The sequence below is a fragment of the Nyctibius grandis genome, chromosome 9, assembly GCF_013368605.1.
Source record: "Nyctibius grandis isolate bNycGra1 chromosome 9, bNycGra1.pri, whole genome shotgun sequence".
Taxonomy (NCBI): Eukaryota; Metazoa; Chordata; class Aves; order Nyctibiiformes; family Nyctibiidae; genus Nyctibius; species Nyctibius grandis.
Genome location: NC_090666.1, coordinates 21,351,538 through 21,368,587, shown reverse-complemented (window position 1 = coordinate 21,368,587; position 17,050 = coordinate 21,351,538). Strand labels below are relative to the sequence as shown.

The 17,050-nt window shown below is 67.6% G+C and overlaps 3 protein-coding genes across 4 annotated transcripts; 1 reads left to right on the top strand and 2 right to left on the bottom strand.

Annotated features, from left to right (window-relative positions):
• Positions 1-111: 111 nt before the first annotated feature.
• AAMP (angio associated migratory cell protein) lies at positions 112-4,487 on the bottom strand. The gene is made up of 11 exons (XM_068407727.1): positions 4,363-4,487; positions 3,866-4,018; positions 3,325-3,444; positions 3,029-3,168; positions 2,770-2,914; positions 2,541-2,624; positions 2,160-2,275; positions 1,662-1,765; positions 1,057-1,147; positions 594-748; positions 112-365 (listed from the first exon to the last, which is right to left on the bottom strand). The coding sequence occupies exons 1-11, from the start codon at positions 4,448-4,450 to the stop codon at positions 290-292; spliced, it is 1,272 nt and encodes a 423-aa protein (XP_068263828.1). The 5' UTR covers positions 4,451-4,487; the 3' UTR covers positions 112-289.
• A 192-nt stretch (positions 4,488-4,679) lies between these two features.
• PNKD (PNKD metallo-beta-lactamase domain containing) lies at positions 4,680-16,921 on the top strand. Of its 2 annotated transcripts, XM_068407534.1 has the most exons (10): positions 4,680-4,747; positions 5,143-5,356; positions 14,060-14,175; positions 14,387-14,499; positions 14,764-14,822; positions 14,953-15,045; positions 15,290-15,453; positions 15,570-15,656; positions 15,764-15,879; positions 16,091-16,921. In XM_068407534.1, exons 1-10 carry the CDS (start codon positions 4,684-4,686, stop codon positions 16,262-16,264), a joined length of 1,200 nt encoding a protein of 399 aa, XP_068263635.1. In that variant the 5' UTR covers positions 4,680-4,683; the 3' UTR covers positions 16,265-16,921. The 2 variants fall into 2 exon arrangements, with proteins under 2 accessions (XP_068263635.1, XP_068263633.1); XM_068407532.1 differs by lacking the exons at positions 4,680-4,747; positions 5,143-5,356 and adding an exon at positions 12,741-12,922.
• TMBIM1 (transmembrane BAX inhibitor motif containing 1) lies at positions 6,125-12,418 on the bottom strand. Its single transcript, XM_068407535.1, has 12 exons — positions 12,338-12,418; positions 8,909-9,153; positions 8,722-8,801; positions 8,560-8,624; positions 8,369-8,422; positions 8,193-8,243; positions 7,896-7,935; positions 7,698-7,735; positions 7,392-7,479; positions 7,191-7,286; positions 6,877-6,930; positions 6,125-6,798 (listed from the first exon to the last, which is right to left on the bottom strand). Exons 2-12 carry the CDS (start codon positions 9,123-9,125, stop codon positions 6,655-6,657), a joined length of 927 nt encoding a protein of 308 aa, XP_068263636.1. The 5' UTR covers positions 9,126-9,153; positions 12,338-12,418; the 3' UTR covers positions 6,125-6,654.
• Positions 16,922-17,050: the final 129 nt, after the last annotated feature.

The following is a 17,050-nucleotide window of genomic DNA, read 5'->3' as shown; positions in this document are numbered from 1 at the left end:
CACCATTAACCCTTAGGCCATGGCTGGATGCTGGGGAGATCCCCAAGGAGGGAGGGAGCACAGCTCCCCCGGTCCTCTTCCCCCGTAACAAGCAGAGTGGATGGCATCCAGTTAAGTGAAATAATTTATATAATTAAAAGACATTTTCATACAAAACCCCAGGCTTGGCCCCCAGATGGTGAGGGCAAAGCGGGGCAGGCTGGAAAATTACAAAGCACACACTGGAAAAGGGGTGAAACCCATCTCCCTCATCCCTCTGTACATGAGCCACCCTCCCTCGGCCCTGTTCCTAGCGATCGGGGCACTGGACGCAGAACACTTTGGCTTGGTGGTCGCCGGAGGTTGTCACCACAATGGAGGCATCCCTGGGGAGAGACAGGCCTCAGAATGGGGCTGGGGGCTTTGGGCACCCCACACCCCTGACCCAGCTCTGAGACCCTCAAGTCTCAGCATGGACCTGGGTCTGTCCCCCCACGTTGGGTCCAGAGCCCATGTGATGATCACAGAGTGATGTGAGTTCCTGAGGCTGGAGGCCCCTGCCACCCCTGGTCCCTCCACCCATCAGGGAAGGGGTCTAGGGGTTCCCCACTCACTTGTTGACGGCAAAGTCGAGGATTTCAGCCGAGTGCCCTCGGTACTCGCTGATCATCTTCCCCGAGCGGGCATCCCAGAGCCGCACGGCCCCATCCAGGCTGCAGGTGTACACCACGGCCGAGCTCTCCTCCCACAGCAACTGCACAATCCCCGACTGGGGCAGGGGGAGACCACAGGGTGAGCACTGGGGACCCCCAGCAAGTCTCAGCTCCCTCCCTGTGCCCCCCCGCAGTGTTGTCCGTCATCCCCACAAATAGGAGAGCCAGTCCCCAGGGCCAACCTCTGGGTCACATCCTCTGTGCAGAGACTGCGGCTACCTTTGGGGAAGCCCAAGGGGCTGAGGGAGAAGCACAAATTGGGAACTGGCCCCAGGAAAGCCCCTGGGCTCCAAGGGAGATCGTAGATAGGCCCAGAGACATCCCCCCCCACCCCCAGGCCTGGGGAGAGGGGGTAGGGCAGTACCTCGTGTTGGCACTTATGCCTCAAGCTCTGTGTGGAGAGGTCGTAGATAGCCAGCGTGCCATCCAGGTAGCCCACAGCAGCCAGTGGCATCCTGCAGAGAGGGGAACAGGCATTAAGTGGGCCTGGGGGATGCAGAGATGGAAGTGTGTGAAGGATCAAGGTTGAAGGCAAAGCACATTGAGAAGATGAGGGACGATCCAATGACTAGAGCCATGAAACACCTCGGTTCAGGAAACCAACAGGAAAGTGAAAGCCAGCAAGGGGCCCTGAGGTGCACGAGAGAGAAGACAACGTCCTGGTAGGAAAGCTCCCCAGCAGCAATGTCTGGAGGGCATCCCAGCCAAACTGTGGTCCACCAGGCTAGCCCAGAAACCCAGCAGGTTCTGGGGAGGACTGAGCAGCTGGTGTCCCTTGTCCTCTCTGTCACACACCAGTGACCCGGGATACCCACAGCCAACTGGGGGGACGGGTTGAGAGCAGAATGAGCACGAGGGATGGAAACGGGTCTGTCAGTAACAAACATCCCCCTGTAAGGTCTGGCACTGAAGAGGGACTGTCACCCCCCACCCTCCACCCCCCCCCCCGCCACACGTCCCCATACTCACACGTTACAGAAGCCCAGTGACTCCACTGAGTTGGACTCTACCTCCTCGCCCTCGCCAGCAGGGGCCTTGGGGGCCACACTCTCCATCTTGAACACGCACACCACCTGGATGGAGGGAGGCTGACTAGTGCCCGAGGGGAGGGGAAGAGGACCCTCAGTCACACTGAGGTCCCCTTCCTTATCCAGGATTGAGCCTACACCTCCTGGACACCAAGGCCTGACCCCAAAACCTCAGCTCCTTGGAGCAAACAAGTGGGGGAACTTCCTTCTGTGAGCCCTGCGGGACCACCCAGCTACGGGTCCCACCAGTAGCTGGGAGAAAGCAGTTGTGTTGGCCAAGGGCGCCTCCTGCTGGCTGCCAGTGGCCACCACAGGCTGCTGGGGGCCAGCAGAGCACTGAACCACCAGGGGACACCCGCCTGGCCCAGGACAGGGGCTTGGGAAGCCGCTCCCCTGTCCCCCAGGGCTGCTGGCTCTGCCCCCGCCAGCACAGACCCACCTTGCCCGTGGCAGAGTTGACCAGCTTGGCGTGACAGTCCACAGAGCCCGTCATGATCAAACTGCCGTCCTGGTTGCTGGCCACACATGTCAAGGGGTCCTGGTGGCCGTCCTGGCCTGGGGGGCAAGCAGGAGAGGCATGAGCTCCACATGTCCTCCCAGCAGAGACCTGGTGGACCTTGAAACCCACCCTGCTGCAGCCTCCACCTTGCTCGGCTCTGCCAGCACCCCAGTGGCAAGGAGCAGCCACCTGCCCCAGGCTCCCTCTGGCAGCCCCTGGCCTCACAGGGTGCTACCTCTCCACCCAGGCAGAGGTCAGAGCCCGCTGGAAGGGGCCGTTCCCCAATTAGGGAGCACCCCAGGTGATTAACCTCTTCCCTACCTTTCAGGACATGCAGCGAGGTTCCCTGCTTCAGGTCCCAGATGCGCATGGTCCCATCCTCGTACCCCACCACCGCTCGCTTCCCTGGGTGAGACAGAGCCAGCCAATAGAGCCAGAGCTCCCCTCGTCCCTCCACCTCCCACTCAGCACAGACTGGCAGAAGCAGGAGGGCAGATGGTGACAGCGGGATCTGTCACACTCCCCACCCCGGACAGCCCCCGTGCCTCACCATCAGGCAGGATCCTGCCACACGTGGCTGGGCACGCAGGGCCCTGGAAGGTTTTGCAGTCTCCGCTGGGGATCTTCCACATCCAGGAGTTGCCATCAGCCGTGCCCGCCAAAAGGACGTGGGCTTGAGGGTGCCACTCCATCCACTAGGCAGAGAGAGGGACAGGCAGTGTCATGGGGGTGCCATCCCCCCCGCCACCATCTGAGTCCCAGCTGCTGGCCCAGGAGCTCCCCATGGCACCAGGGCTGGCGCTGCTCACCTCCAAGTCCCCCACCTCGAAGGACCACACTTCTTCCTTGGCGTCCACCCGCCACACTTTGATAAGCCCAGACATGTCACCCGTGGCCACAAACACAGAGTCATGACTGAAGCCGGCACAGGTGACCGAGTCCTTGTGTCCTAGAGACGTCAGGGGACAGAGACCACTCAGGCCAAGCTACAAAGGATAGGCAGGAGCCCGGCTCCAGCAGAGCATCCGCTAGGGAAGAGCATGTCCGGAGAGACATGGCCGGGAGGGGACACGGCCGCTCACTCGGACAGCCTCGAGCACCTCACCTGAGCATTCGAACAGGAGCTCTCCGTCACTCACACGCCACACAAAGGCCTTGTCGTCCTCCCCGCCCGTCACCGCCAGCGTGTTGGTCTTGGGGTCAAGGCTCACGCAGAAAACAGAAGCTTTGCACAAGAATAAAGAGAAGCTACACGGCTCGGACGCCGCTCACACCCCACCTGATGTTCCCAGGGGATCCAAACCCCACGCAGCACTGGGTCTGGGTGGGATGTCAGCGAGCTGAACTCCCAACCCAAACCAGCGGGAATCAATTCTTCCCATGGGGGAAAAGCAGCACAGGCTCTCTGCTGAGCTCAGAGCGAGGTGCCGTGGTAGGAGGCTCAAAGGCCTTCTCTACCAGAGTGTAAGTTAGAAACAAGCAAAGCCCAAAGTGTCAGAGCCCCGAACCGTGACGGCTGCCGCAGGAACGGCCGGGACACGGCAGCCTGGCAAGGACCTACTGCACCCCCTTATTCTGCAGAAAGCCGGTGCGGGAGCAGGTCCTGAGGGGGACCCCAGCAGCCGCTGCCCATGCCCACCGCTCACCCGAGTGGAGGGAGAACGTGACCTCGCTGTCGTCCTGCGCCTCCATGCCATCCTCCACCCCTTCGTCGTCCTCTGTCTCCCAAGCCTCGGCGTCGGGCTCTTCCGCCCCCTCGTCTTCAAAGTCCACGTCCTCCATCTCGTCGGCCAGGTCATCTGCAGAGGGCGAAGGTCAGGACGCGGCTCGCGGCCTGCCCGGCTCGGCCCTCCCAGGGCAGGCGGCTGCGGGCACGGGGGGACCTCGGGGGTCCCCGAGGGACGGGGCAGCGCGGGGGACGCGCGATCCCGACACTGTCGCGGCCAGGAGACATGGAGCAGAGGGGCTGCAAAGGAGCGGGGCGCGACGCGGGGAGAGGCCGCGGGCCCGCGGCGGGGAACGGGCGGGGACCCACGGCCGGGCCTGGCACTGGGGCGGGGCCGGAGCGGGCCCGGTGTCCCGGTGGGAGGCCGGAGCCCCCGCAGGGCCTGCCCGTTGCCCAGCGAGGGGCGCCCCGTCTCACCCGGCCCGGGCGGGCCCAGCTCCACCACCTCGATGATCTCCTCATCGCCGTGGAAGCCCAGCGCCCCCGGGCCCTCGGCGGCCTCCATGCCGGCCTGCCCGCGCGCCCCACCCCGCCGCCGCCGCTTCCGCCGCTCCCGCCGCTCGCCCCGCCCTGGCCAATCCCCGCCCGCCGCCCCCTCTCGCCTCAGCCAACCCCGGGCCGCGTCCTCCCCCGGACCTCGCCCCGCGCGGTGCACTCTGGGAGTTGTAGTTTTCCGCGCGCCGCCCGCTCAGCGCCGCCCCCCGGCAGCCACCCGCGCGGCGGACTGCAGCTCCCGGCATGCACCGGGGCCGCCGCACACCGGCACAGCCCACCATGGCGGCGGCGCTCGGCGGACTGCGGGGTAACGGCGGGCGGGCGGAGGGGGCGGCCCCGGGCGGGGGGGGAAACAGGAGCGTCCCACCGCCACCCTCACCGCACGGCCCCGCGGCCTCCGGCACACCCTCCCCGGGGACGCCCCCAGGCCCGGCCCGCGGGGCCTCGGCGCCGGCCTGCCCCGCCCGGCTGAGCAGAGGTCTTAGAGCCACGCCCCTGGTGCGCTTGGCCACGCCCCTGGGACTGTGCTCCGCCCCTCACGGCTCAAGCCCCGCCTCCGAGCTCCTCCCCCGGGGCAGGGGCAGGGGTACGGGCAGGGCAGGGGTGCGGGCAGGGGTGCGGGCAGGAGCCTCAGGCGTCGCGGGCTGGCCCCCCCGCACACTGCCCCGTGGCCGCCCCTCCCTTACGCCTCTCTCCCCACAGGGCTGCTGGCAGCAGCAGGGCGGGCAGCGGGTCCCACCAGGCCCTGGGGGCTGCCGGTCCCCCTGGGCCCACGGCTCCTGCAGCAGAGCTGCCACCGGCCAGCGGGGCCACAGCCCAGCCCGGAGCCCGGCAGCAGGGGGCTCCCCGAGGGCGTGGAGTACATCCCCACGCGCAAGAAGGCCAAGAACCCGATGAAGCCGGTGGGGGTGGCCTGGTGAGTGGCTGGGGCAGCGGGAGAGGCTCAGCACCTGGGGGCTTCGCTGCTCTGTGAGGCCTGGGGCGGGATGGGGGCTCCCGGGGGGCTGCAGTGCTGAGCAGGGAGGGGTGCCCTGGGGTGGCACAGGGCCCTTGTTTCCCTGCGGCTCTCTCCATCTCCTGCCCGTGGACTGTCCTGCAGGGCCATCGGGTTGCCCTCCGGCATCATCCTCTTCCTCCTGGTCAAGCGGGAAGTCGATAAAAACCGTCTGGAGCAGCTCAAAATCCGCCGGAAGATGATGGAAGCCAACCAGGGCGAGTACGAGTCGGAGCGATACAAGAGGGTGGCCAGGGGGGCATAGCCAGGCTGCCCCCCACCCCCAGCCTGGCACCGTGGCAGCCCAAAGGGACTTGGCCAAGGGGACGCCAGCCCCGTGGGACACGCAGCACTGGCGCCTGCCCTCCCTGTCCAGCCCATGGGGTGGTCGTGGGGATGGACGGGGACAAATAAACCTGGTCCCTGGTGAATGGAACAGCTCGGTGCTGCTGCGGTCGCTCCCTCAGCACTCAGCCCCAGGCTCTGCCTGCCCCCACGGTGGCGGGGGGCCTGGCTGCTCCATAGCCGGGGTCCTGCCCACAAGGGCAGGGGGCGGGCCAGGCCTGGAGCAGCTCAACCTTGGCTCTTCTGCTCCAAAGCAGGGTGTGTGCTGCCCCAGGCCGCAGCCCCCGCAGATGCTGCCCACAGGTTTTTCGAGGGAGTTGCCACACCAGTAAGACTGGGACCGTCTGGAAAATTAAAGTGTTTTATTTAGCAAGTGCAATTTTGCCCGCGTCCGTGGCTGCAGGGCCTCCACGACGTGAACTCTGCCACGAGTCCCGCCACAGGCGGTCCCAGCTGCCCCCCGCCCACACCGGGCACCACCACAGCTCAGGGAGGGGGGCACGGCCGGAGCCGCATTTAAGGCACCAAGTGAATGACACCGACCAGGCTCTGCCAAAAAAAATCCCAACATGATCTCAGCGGCTGCTGCCAGCTCCCCGTGCCCAGGCAGGACTGTGGCACTCCGCTGCCAGCCTGGCACCACCAGCACAGCCTCGGCGTGCGGTGCCAAGGCCAGGCACTGCCTAAACACTCGTGGCCGGTCCCCCCCACCGCCCTTGGAGGCTTGTTGCGGGGGTGATCAAGGGAAGCCCTTTCCTTAGCAGTCTACAGGTAAGGATGACGAAGCGTTAGGAGTCATGGTAAGCGGCCGTATCCTGTACAGAGGCCAGAGGTGGGGGTGAGGGGCATTGGGCAGGACAGGAGGGGTCCCGGGGCTAATCCCGGCCCACGATCTGCAGGATGAAGGTGAAGATGTAGACGATGTCAGTGTAGATGGTGAGGGCACCGTAGATGTACTCCTCAGGGCTCAGCGTGTTCTTCCTGTTCCCCAGCACAAGTTGGGTGTCATAGGCAAGGAACTGGGGGGGCAGAGGGTGTCAGGCAGGGACCACAGGTCCCTGCCTGACACCCTCTGCCCACCCCAGCCGTCAACTCACCAGGGTGAAGGCGATGGCACCGATGGCTGCATACAGCATGTGGAGCCAGGGGACCTGCGCAGGGAAGGGGACGCGGGCAGGGTGAGCTGGGTGCTGGCAGGCAGCAGGCAAGGCAGGGCAGGTCCTCGGCTCCCGAGGAGACACCGCTGACGCCAATGCCGACGCACCCTCTCCCTGCGGGCAAGCTGCCTCTGCCGTGGCCAGCACCACACCCTGCTTCCCAGCAAAGGGGGGCCACCCAAACCCCCCTGCCCTGGGGACACACAACCGGGGACACCCGTGGCACCCCACAGCCCTCTGTGCCCCTTACTCACATATTTGAAGGACAGGACAATGGCGGTGACGATCCCAGTCACCATGACCACGATACCCAGCACGCAGAAGAGCCCTGGACACGATGTAAAATCAACCTGTCGGGGGACAACACATGTCACAGGGAGCCCGGGGTGTCCCCACCACCCAGCACTCCATGCCTGACCCCATCTAGGGCAGGGCAGCGCATGTCCCCTTCTCACCTTGGTCTGGAAGCAGAAGATGGTGACAATGATGGCCACGATGGCGGTGATGAGCATGGCGATCAGGACAGCGTTGGTCCGGTACATGCTGTGGATGGAGGGGACGCCAGTCACCCCACGCTTTGTAATCCCCCTGCCAGGGGGGCATTGGTGACCCCCACCCAGCCCAAATCCTGGGCAGGGACCCCGCTGTCCCCAAGCCCAGGGGACCAGGGTGTCCCCCAGCAGCCTCTCATTTGAGCCAGCCACGTGGAGGGGGACAAGCGGGACCCCAGCTCCTGTCACCGCGGTGTCCCTGGGGCATACCTGGCAATCGTCCCCGTCATCAGCCCCATGGCCAGCGTCTGTGGGAGAGAAGGGTGGGCTCAGTGAGGCGAGCCCAGTTCCTGGCTGCCCCCTGCCTGCCCACATGTCCCCCCCCATCCCTCCTAGCCCACCTGGGGAGCTGGGGTGCCATGGAGCCACCACCAGACCCGCCCCCCCCACCAGCCCCAGCCCACTCACGAAGATGCTCAGCAGGATGATGTTCCAGGGGAAGCGTCTCCTGGGGACAAAAACAGCGGAGAGGGGTGAGCTGGTGACAGCGGACATGTCGTGTGTGTCCCCAGCCCCCGTCCCTCCCCACCGGGGCAGCCCCGGGCAGGGATCCTACTGCACAGCTATAGGGGTGGCTCCAAAACCCCACACCAGGATCTGAGGGGCCACAAACCACCCCCTTCCCCTCCACCATGCCCGGGAGCCCCCCCCCCCATATCCGCACCCCCCCACCCCACCCCGGGGTCCCAGCCACCGGGGACTCACCGGGGACCTTGGCAGCAGGCCAGCACCAAGTAGGTCACCAGGAACACAGCACTGCAGAGAGAAACAGCAGGTGTCAGCCCCGGGACTCCCCCTCCGGGCTGGGAGGCCACGTTTGTGGGGTGCCAGCTGCCGGAGGGCACCCCAGGGGGGCACGAGCAGGGAGACACCCTACTCACTACGAGGCATAGTAGACAGCGACGTTCCTCTGCACAAAGGAGCGGACGGGGGAGCTGCGGGACAGGAAGCACGAGCGTGAGGGAGGGGGGACAGCAACTACTGTCCCCTTGGGACCCCCCCCCCACAGGGGACATGGGGTCAGGCTCCCCCTTTTTCAGGGCAAGCCTAAGGAGGGACCCCCCCAACTCACACGAAGGTGAACACGGCAATGATCCCCACTGTCACCAGCAGCTGCAGGGAGATGATGGCATAGACCTGCAAGAGACGGGGGGTCAGCACCTGGCCCCCCACCCCGACGGGTGCCCCCAGCCCCCCCCACCCCAACGGGTGCCCCCAGTCCCTCAGGACTCGCCTTGCGGATGAAGGTGTGCCGGACCTTCCTGTCCCAGTCGGACGATTGGAGGGGGGAGCCATCCCCGATGCCATCGTCACCTGCAGTGGGGGACACCCCTCAGTACCAGAGTGGGCTATGCAGACCCCCCATAGCACCACTGTTTCTAGTGCCCCCTCAAAAAAAACCCCAAGATACCCCCACTTACCGAACCGAATAGGCATGGTGGGCATGGCCATCCCTGGCTGGGGGTACCCCCCAGCTGCTGGGTACCCCCCTGGCTGCGCATACCCCCCTGGTGCAGGGTACCCCCCGGGCTGCGGGTACCCCCCGGCATAGTGGGAAGGCTGGGGGTACCCCCCGGGGGGCGGGAGGTAGAGGGGGTTCTTGTCATCGTAGGGGGGGGGCGCGTTGGGCTGTGCCATGCCGGCTCCCTGCTTCTCCCGCGGGCACCTGGAGGGGAGAGATGTTGGGGGGCATCAGGGCACGTCCCCTTCCCCGGGCAGGACGTGTCCCCAGCGAGCGGAGCTGCAGGTGCAGGGACACAGGGGACAGCAGAGCCGCAAAACCTCCCCCTCCCACTTTAACCACGGTTTCTAATTAATAAGGACGAGCTGGCCTGAATGCCAGCAGGTCAATGAGAGGCGAGGGACATCCCCACTGTCCCTCGGCCGCGGCCACCCGCATTCCTGCGCCCTGAGTCCCCCACGCCTGCGTCAGTGGCCAGCCACAGGCAAGGCACGGCCACGCTGACTCAAGCCATGGCGGGAACGTGACCTCTCTGCGGGGATGTGACCTCTCCGGCCTCTGGAGCCCACCCTGCCATCGCAGGGGGACAGGAAGGGTCCCCCTCCCCATTCCCCGGCTGGTCTCTGGCTCCTGGTGGCACTGTCCTGGGGACAAACAGCATCACCCTGCCCACTGCCTGGGATGGAAACACAGGGCTTGATCCTAATCACACCCACGCAGACCCCTCTGCCCCCCTCCCCATTTTGGGGGTGCCCCCTCCATCCAGCAGCCCAGTGGGTCACGCAGGGGCTCCAGAACTCCTGAGTGCCCCGGAGAGTTATAGAGACAAGTGCCATCTGCGTCACCTCAGAGGGAGGTGGATGCGTCCCCAGGAAGGGGAGCCAGGACCCCCCCCGGGGCTGAGCTCCCCTCCCCGGCCGTGCTGGGCCCCCTCTCAGAGCCCCCGGCTGCCGGGCTTGGCTCCAGGAGGAGGAGGAGAAGGCGGAGGAGGAGAAAGGCAGGATCTCCAAGGCCAGGAAAACAACCACGCTGCCAAGAGCCGGTGCCAAGCCTTTACCCGCCTGCCACCCCCCCGGCGCTGGCACTGGGGACCCTGAGCCCCAGGCAGGTGCCAGGACCCCCCACGTCCCCCCTGCCCACAGCGGTGACGTGACCCCGGGACCGTCCCCAGGAAGGGACCAGGATCTGATCTCGACCAGACCGGGGCTGGGAGGGGACTAGGAGCTTCCTCCAGCATGACGCCAGCGCTTCCCGCAGCCGGGCTGGGCGGGCAGCAGTGCCGAGGGGGGCACACCCAGGCCAGCCATGCCAGGCCAGGGGGACCAGCTCAGCCTCCACCCCTCCTGCCGTCCGTCTGTCCGTCCGTCCCAGCCATGGTGGAGCTCCCACGGCCCTGCCGCCCTTCGCCGTCGCGATGACGGTGGTGCTGAAAATAACGGGCATGGCAGTGACCACCTCGGCCAGGAAGTTTTGCTTTCACTGCTCTGTGGTTTCCCAAGAAGCACCTGGTGCTCCTTGGCACCGCCGCATCTGCGGGGCCAGCGAAGCGCCCAAAATAGGAGCCTGACCCCAAGAAAACCTGTGACTGGCACCCAGTTAGGGGGAGACCGGAGTCCCCAGGACGGCACCCAGGTGTCTCAGGAAAGTGGGGTGGATCCAGCTGGCACATGGACATTGGGGTGTCCCACCCTGTGCCCCTGGCCAGCACCCCATGGCAGAGGACTGCCGGCTGCCCCAGCCCCTCCTGTCCCCACCCCAGCCAAGTGGCCTTGGGGACAGGGAAGTAACCAGCCCGACGTGTCCCTGCGGCTGACGCACCCAGGGAGGCAGGCAGCACCCCGCACTCTCCCTAACACCCCGGCCGGGGCACAGCAGGGCCCCCGAAACCAGAGGTCACTGGCCACAGGTCCACCCGGGCTGGCTCGGTGGCCCTAGAATGACGCGCCGTCCATGGGGACAGGGCGCTGCTCTGCACTGGCACCGTGACTCAGCACAGATAAGGCGCACATGGCGGGGACCTGGGGCGCAGGCGGCTGTCACCCCCGGCATGGCCCCGCGGGTGGCACGGGGCAGAATCCCCACCAGTTGCCCCCACGTCCCCACAGGGCTCAGGCCCCTGCCACCAGTTCTGTGGGGACCCCGGGGTGCCAAGGGCCACCCTGTGGGGACCAGGGCTTGGGGTGGGGGCCGGGGCTCCCCGCTTTCCCTACGGCGAGGCTGCCTGCAAAAGCATCTGCCTGCCCAGAAGAGCCTGGAAGCTCCCAGCAGCACGGCACAGCTTGGTACAGCATGGCACAGCTTAGTACAGCATGGCACAGCTTAGTACAGCATGGCACGGCTCAGTATGGCACAGCACAGCTTGGTACAGCACAGCTTGGCACAGCACGGCTCCTCCGTACGGCACAGCACGGCTCAGTACGGCACGGCTTGGTACGGCACGACCCCACCCAACACAACACAACACAACTTGGCCTGGCTCAGCCCGGCCCAGCCCAGCCCGGCCCAGCCCAGCCCGGCTCGGCAGGGCTCACACCGCGGGGGGTCAGCGCGGCCCACCCAGGCCGAGTTCCCACCCCGCTCACACAGGACATGAGCTTGCCCGACCTCAGCACCGCCGCTGCCCCTCTGCCCACTCCCCCAAGCCCCCTCCCGGGTGGCAGGGACATGTGACAGAGGTGCCCCCCCGTCCCCAAGCCCAGGCGCCCCCACACCACTCAGAGCCAGTCCCCACGCACCCCCACGGTGCCACCCCACACCCTGCCCGTGCCCTCCCCTCCTGAGACACCCCACGGGGGTCCGTCGGGACACCTCCCACAGCACCACGGGACGGTGCTCCCCGCCCGGACCACCCCACGCCGCGCCCCGATTCCTCCCTCCCCACACGACCCCGTGGGGTCCGGAAAGCGGTACCACCCCTACCAGTGGGGTCCCGCCCGGGGGTCCTGTCTCCCCCGCGTCCCTGCCCGCGGGTCCCCGCTCCGTCCCCGCTCCCCCCGCCGTGCCACACCTCTCCCCGAAGCGCCCCCACCCGCTCCGGGAATGGGGGTCAGGGGGTCGCAGCGCGTCCCCGCGTCTCAAGGACCGGCCCCCCACCCCCGCCCACCGTCCTCCGGGAAGGGACGGGCCGGGCCGGGCCGGGCCGGGCCGGGCCGGTCCAGTGCTGGGACACCCCCCCCACCCTGCCGGCTGTGGCACCGGAGGGCGCCGGGACAGGGGGGTCGGGGGAAACCGGGCAGGGGGGGGTCGGCGGAAACCGGGCAGGGGGGGAGTCGGGGGAACGGGAGGGGACCACCGGGCGGGGGGGTTGGGCTCCGCGTCCGGGCCCCACCCGTGTCGGCGGCCCCGCACGGGAACCGGAGGGGTGCGGAGCGGAGCCGGGCCGCCGTACCTGCTGCGCGCTGCTCCGCCGGGCTGCGGCCGCCACCAGCCGGGACGGGGCGGGGGAAAGCACCGCCCGCCCGCCGCGCCCCCCCGCGGCGGCTCCGCGCCGCTGCGCCCCGGGGGGCCGGGCGAGCCGGGGGCGGGGGGTGCGCTCCCCCCCCGCTGCTCCCCGGGGCGGACCCCCCCCCGGAGCCTCCTTTCTGCCGGCTCTGACGTCACTTAGGGACCCCCTTCTCTGCGCAGTGACGTCAGCTGGGGGGGGACACCCTTTGCGACGATGGGGGGGGGAAATCCCCTCCTCTCGCCGGTGACGCGGGCGGGATCAACCCCCGCCTCGTTCCCACGGCGCTGACGCGGCGTGACCAGCAGGGGGCGCTCAGGAGGCGGCGGGGGGGCGTGGCCGGGGCGGCATGGCCGCGGGGCGCGGGGGGCGACACCCGGGCCATGGCAGGGCCGCGCTGCGGGCGGCGGTGGCCGTTGCCCGTGGGCTGGGGGCCGCGTGCCTGCGCCGCCTCGCGCCCCTCCGCCGCCTCGCCCGCCGCGCCTCCGCCGCCCTCATGGGCCTCGCCTGCTCGCTGCTGTTCCGCGTGGGGTGAGTGTCCGCCGCTCCCGTACGGACCCCCCACCCCCGCCGGGAGGGGGTCACCGCCGCTCGCCTTTGTTCTGCCCCCGGGGAGGAAGGGCTCGTCCTCCCCCGTTTGTGCGGAGCCCCCCGGGGAGGGACCGGGGTCAGCCCGGTGTGCTCCGGCCCCGCTGGCACGGGGAGGCTGGGCCTGGGGCTGGAGGGGGGGCAGCCCCCCACGGGTGCTCGGCCCACCCGGGCCGGGGGGGTGAGGGCAGGCGGTGTCAGCCCGGTTACCGAGAGGCTTCGCAGGGCCGGGAATCAGCCACGGGCTCCCTCAGCACCGTAACGGTCACTCCCGCATCTGACACTCCCCCCTCCCTCCCCGGGGCTGGTTCCCTCGGGTCTCCGGCCGTGGCCTTGCTGCCCGGTGCTGGCAGGAGCCTCCGCTCCCCGGCCCCCCGGGCTCCCACCCCCCCCACAGATGCAGGGGCCCCCCCGGCTCCTACCGAGATCCCTCCCCGGTGTACCTGCCGGTGCGGGGGGTGTAACCGTCTAGGAGGATGCCCTTGGCCTGGGCTTTGCATGTCCCTCGTGGCACCAGTCCCTGTCCCCAGCCCCAAAAGGCCGGTGTATAAAGGGGGGTGCCCCGTGTCTGTTGTACCCCTGCGTGGCACGTGCCGCGGGGGCATTTCTCGCTTCCCTTTTCCCTCGGCCCGTTCTGCTCCCACTTCCCCTGTCCCCGGGACCATGGCAGCCAGGGCAGGCCCTGGGAGCGGGGGTCAACCCTGGGCATGGCCCCCTGGGGACAGGAGGGGGACAGCCGGGGATGCCCGGCAGCAGCCACAGGCAAAGCCCTCCTGGACAGACGGACAGACAGATGGACACCCCCGCAGCGATGCCCCCCACCTCCCGGCCCTTGCTGCCCGGAGCAGCTGGGGGGGAGCTGCCTGGGGAACCGATTCTGCCCTCGCTGCAGATCTGGGGCAGGAGAGGGGGAAAGGGGGGGACGCCACCTCCAGCTCCCATGCATGGGAAAGTGACCCCATGTGTGTGTGTCCCTCGCAGGGGTCAAGGCGCTGCCTTGGCCCTCACAGCAACCCCCTCCCCAAGTGGGCTTTTTTGGGGGGGCTGGGGGTTAACGCCGGGGGTGTCTGCCCTCCCCAGGTACTGCCTGTACGCCCGCACGCGGCTGGGCTACCTCTTGTACCGGTGGCAGGTGAAGGCGGCCCGGGAGCAGTACCCACACGGCCACTCCGCACCCCAGCCCTGCTGCTTCCCCGGTGAGTCCTGGCCAGTCCTCGCTGTGGCCCCCTCATACCCCCCAACACCAGCACTTTGGGGTGGGGGGCAGATTTGCCATCACCAGGTTGCCTGAAGCGTGTTTAACCGAGAATTTGATTTAAGATATGGAGAGTTTGGCCGGGGCCCCCTCTATTTCCCAGGCGGGGGGGATCATCCCCTGATGCCTGTCTGTCTGTCTGTCCTCCCCAGGCGTGAAAATCCTGCCCATTCCCGTGCTCTCCGACAACTACAGCTACCTGGTCATCGACACTGACTCTGGCCAGGCGGCCGTCATCGACCCCTCTGACCCACTGGCTGTGCAGGTGAGCCCCCCATGGCCCCCCTCGACCCAGTGTTTAGGTGTCTTCTGGTGAGGGGGTGGTCTCTGGCTTTTTTAGGGGGCAGAGGGGGCAAATCTGCCCCTCATCTGCAGCCCTAGTGCCCGGAGCAAGGTTGGAGGGGTGGCAGGGCTCATCCAGAGCCCAGGGAGCTGGGCAGGGCCAAGGTGGGGATTTAGAAGGAGACCAGTACCAGAGGTATGTCCCTGTCCCCCCAAATTTCTTTGTGTTCCCCTCTCTAATTCCTAGGCTGCTATTGAAGAAGAGGGGGTGATGCTGGAGGCCATATTGTGCACCCACAAACACTGGTAAGGGGCAAGTGGGGGCTCTGGGGAGTTGGTGGCTGCTGTGGAGGGTGCTCCAGCTGAGATGACCCCCAGTGCTACCTGACGTGGGGTGGGGGGACGCATTTATGGGTGCTGACCTCCCTGCCTGCAGGGACCACAGTGGGGGGAACTCAGCGGTACGCCAGCAGCACGGCTTCTGCAGGGTGTACGGCAGCGCTCTCGATGCCATCCCAGAGCTCACCAAGTAAGTCCTGCACCCCCACGACCCCCCCAGCACCCCTGCAAATTTGGGGAGCGGTGGGAGCTTCACCTCCAACCACCACACCCTGCTCCGTCCATCCCCCCAGTGCCGCATTGCCCCCTTCGTGGGCAGAGATCTGGCACACTCGTGACACTAGTGCAGTGGGGAGGTGTTGCATGGGGAGGTGGGTGTTTTGGGGTGCTGGGGTGGGGGGCACACTGACGGTGCACGCCTGTGCCCGGCGCAGCCCGCTTGCTGACAGGGAGAAGGTGAGTGTGGGCTGCCTGACCTTCGAGGCGCTCGCCACGCCTGGCCACACCGTGGGCCACATGGTGTACGTGCTGGACGGGGAGCCCTTCGGCTGCCCCCCCTGCCTCTTCTCTGGGGACCTCCTCTTCCTCGCTGGCTGCGGTGAGTGCGCCTGACCCCAGACCCGGGTGGCTGGAGAGGGGTCCCACCCTGGGAAGGGCTTGGGAGGACTCCTTGATCCCCACCCCCCCATGACAAGTGGCTGCATGGGGGTGCAGGCAGGCTGTTTGAGGGCTCCCCCGAGACCATGCTCGCCTCCCTGGATGTGGCTGTCGGCTTGGGCGAGGACACGCTGCTGTGGCCGGGTGAGTGTCCCCAACAGCGGGGCAGAGCTGCCACTCTCACCCCTAGCCCCTGCTGCCGAGCTGGGGGGCCGAGCAGGGGCGATGCTAAGGGGTACGGGGGTCCCCAGGGCATGAGTACGCGCTGGAGTGCCTGGACTTCGCCACCCGCCTGGAGCGGGACAACCCAGCGCTGGAGCAGAAGCTGCGGTGGGTGACACGGCAGCGGCAGGAGAACAGGAGCACGGTGAGCCCAAGGGGGATCCCTTGGCTGCAGCCCCCCCCACACCCCCAAGCCCCTCACGGGGTTCCCCCTCCCTCGGCGAGGATGCTGCACCCCACACCCTCTTGCAGGGGTGGTGCCATAGGGGAAAGGGGTGCTGGGGGGGTGGGTCTCAGCTCCCTGCCGGGGGGGGGTGCTGCCTCCGGCGGGGGGGCTGAGCGGCTGCCCCCCGCAGTGCCCCTCTACGCTGGGCGAGGAGCAGACCTACAACCCCTTCCTGCGGACCCACCGGCCAGAGCTGCAGGCAGCGCTGGGGCTGCAGCGGGGCAGAGGGGAGCACCCCGACGCCTTCCGTGCCCGTGTCCTCAAGGAGCTGCGGAGACACAAGGACCTCTACAAAGCCACCTAGACCCCCCTTCCGCGGAACCCCCCCCTTTCCACGGGACTGGGTGCTGCTCAGGCACAGAGGGCCAAAGACTGTCTCGTTTGTTTAGCTGTGAATCTCCCTCCTGGGGTGCAGGGTTGGGGGGAGGAAGAGTAGAGGCCCCGCCATGTGGGCACCCTGTAAGTGATCCCTGCCTTTGCTCCCCCAGACTCGGGGCTCACCAGCTGTCACATAGAAGCACCTCGATCCCCTTTCTGGGGGTCTGTAGCCCCCTACCCCACTACTGGGGCTGTAGGGACAGCACCAAGGGCTTTTCCTAACCCCCTCCTCGTTTTTCTGCGATCCCCCAATTTCACCCGTCCCCCAGCACTCAGGGAGCCCCCCACCCCTTCTCCTGGCAGCCCCCAGTGCTGTGCATTGCCTTTGGGGGGCGAGGGGGGGTGGGCTGGGATGGAGCCAGCAAGGGGAGCAGTGCTACCTCCGGGCACGGGGCTCCTCTCTAGCACCCCGTGCTCGGTGCCGGAGCCCCCTCCCCTGCACACAGCCCGGCGGGGATGGGGCCATGGGGGCACACTGGTGGAGGGGGGCGGGGGGGCTGCTGTACTGGGGACTGGGCACACACACCCCACCCCACCCCCCCCTCCCCAGCACCACCGCACCCAGATAAAAGGCTGGATCGGATTTGTACCGCTTTGGCCCTTTCCCTCCCGGCCGGTGGGCAACGCGCCATCCGCCGCGAAACCGTGCTGCGGGGTCGCTGCCCCTTTAAGAGGCGGGGCCAGCCCGTTGCTACGGAGACCGCTGAGGCGT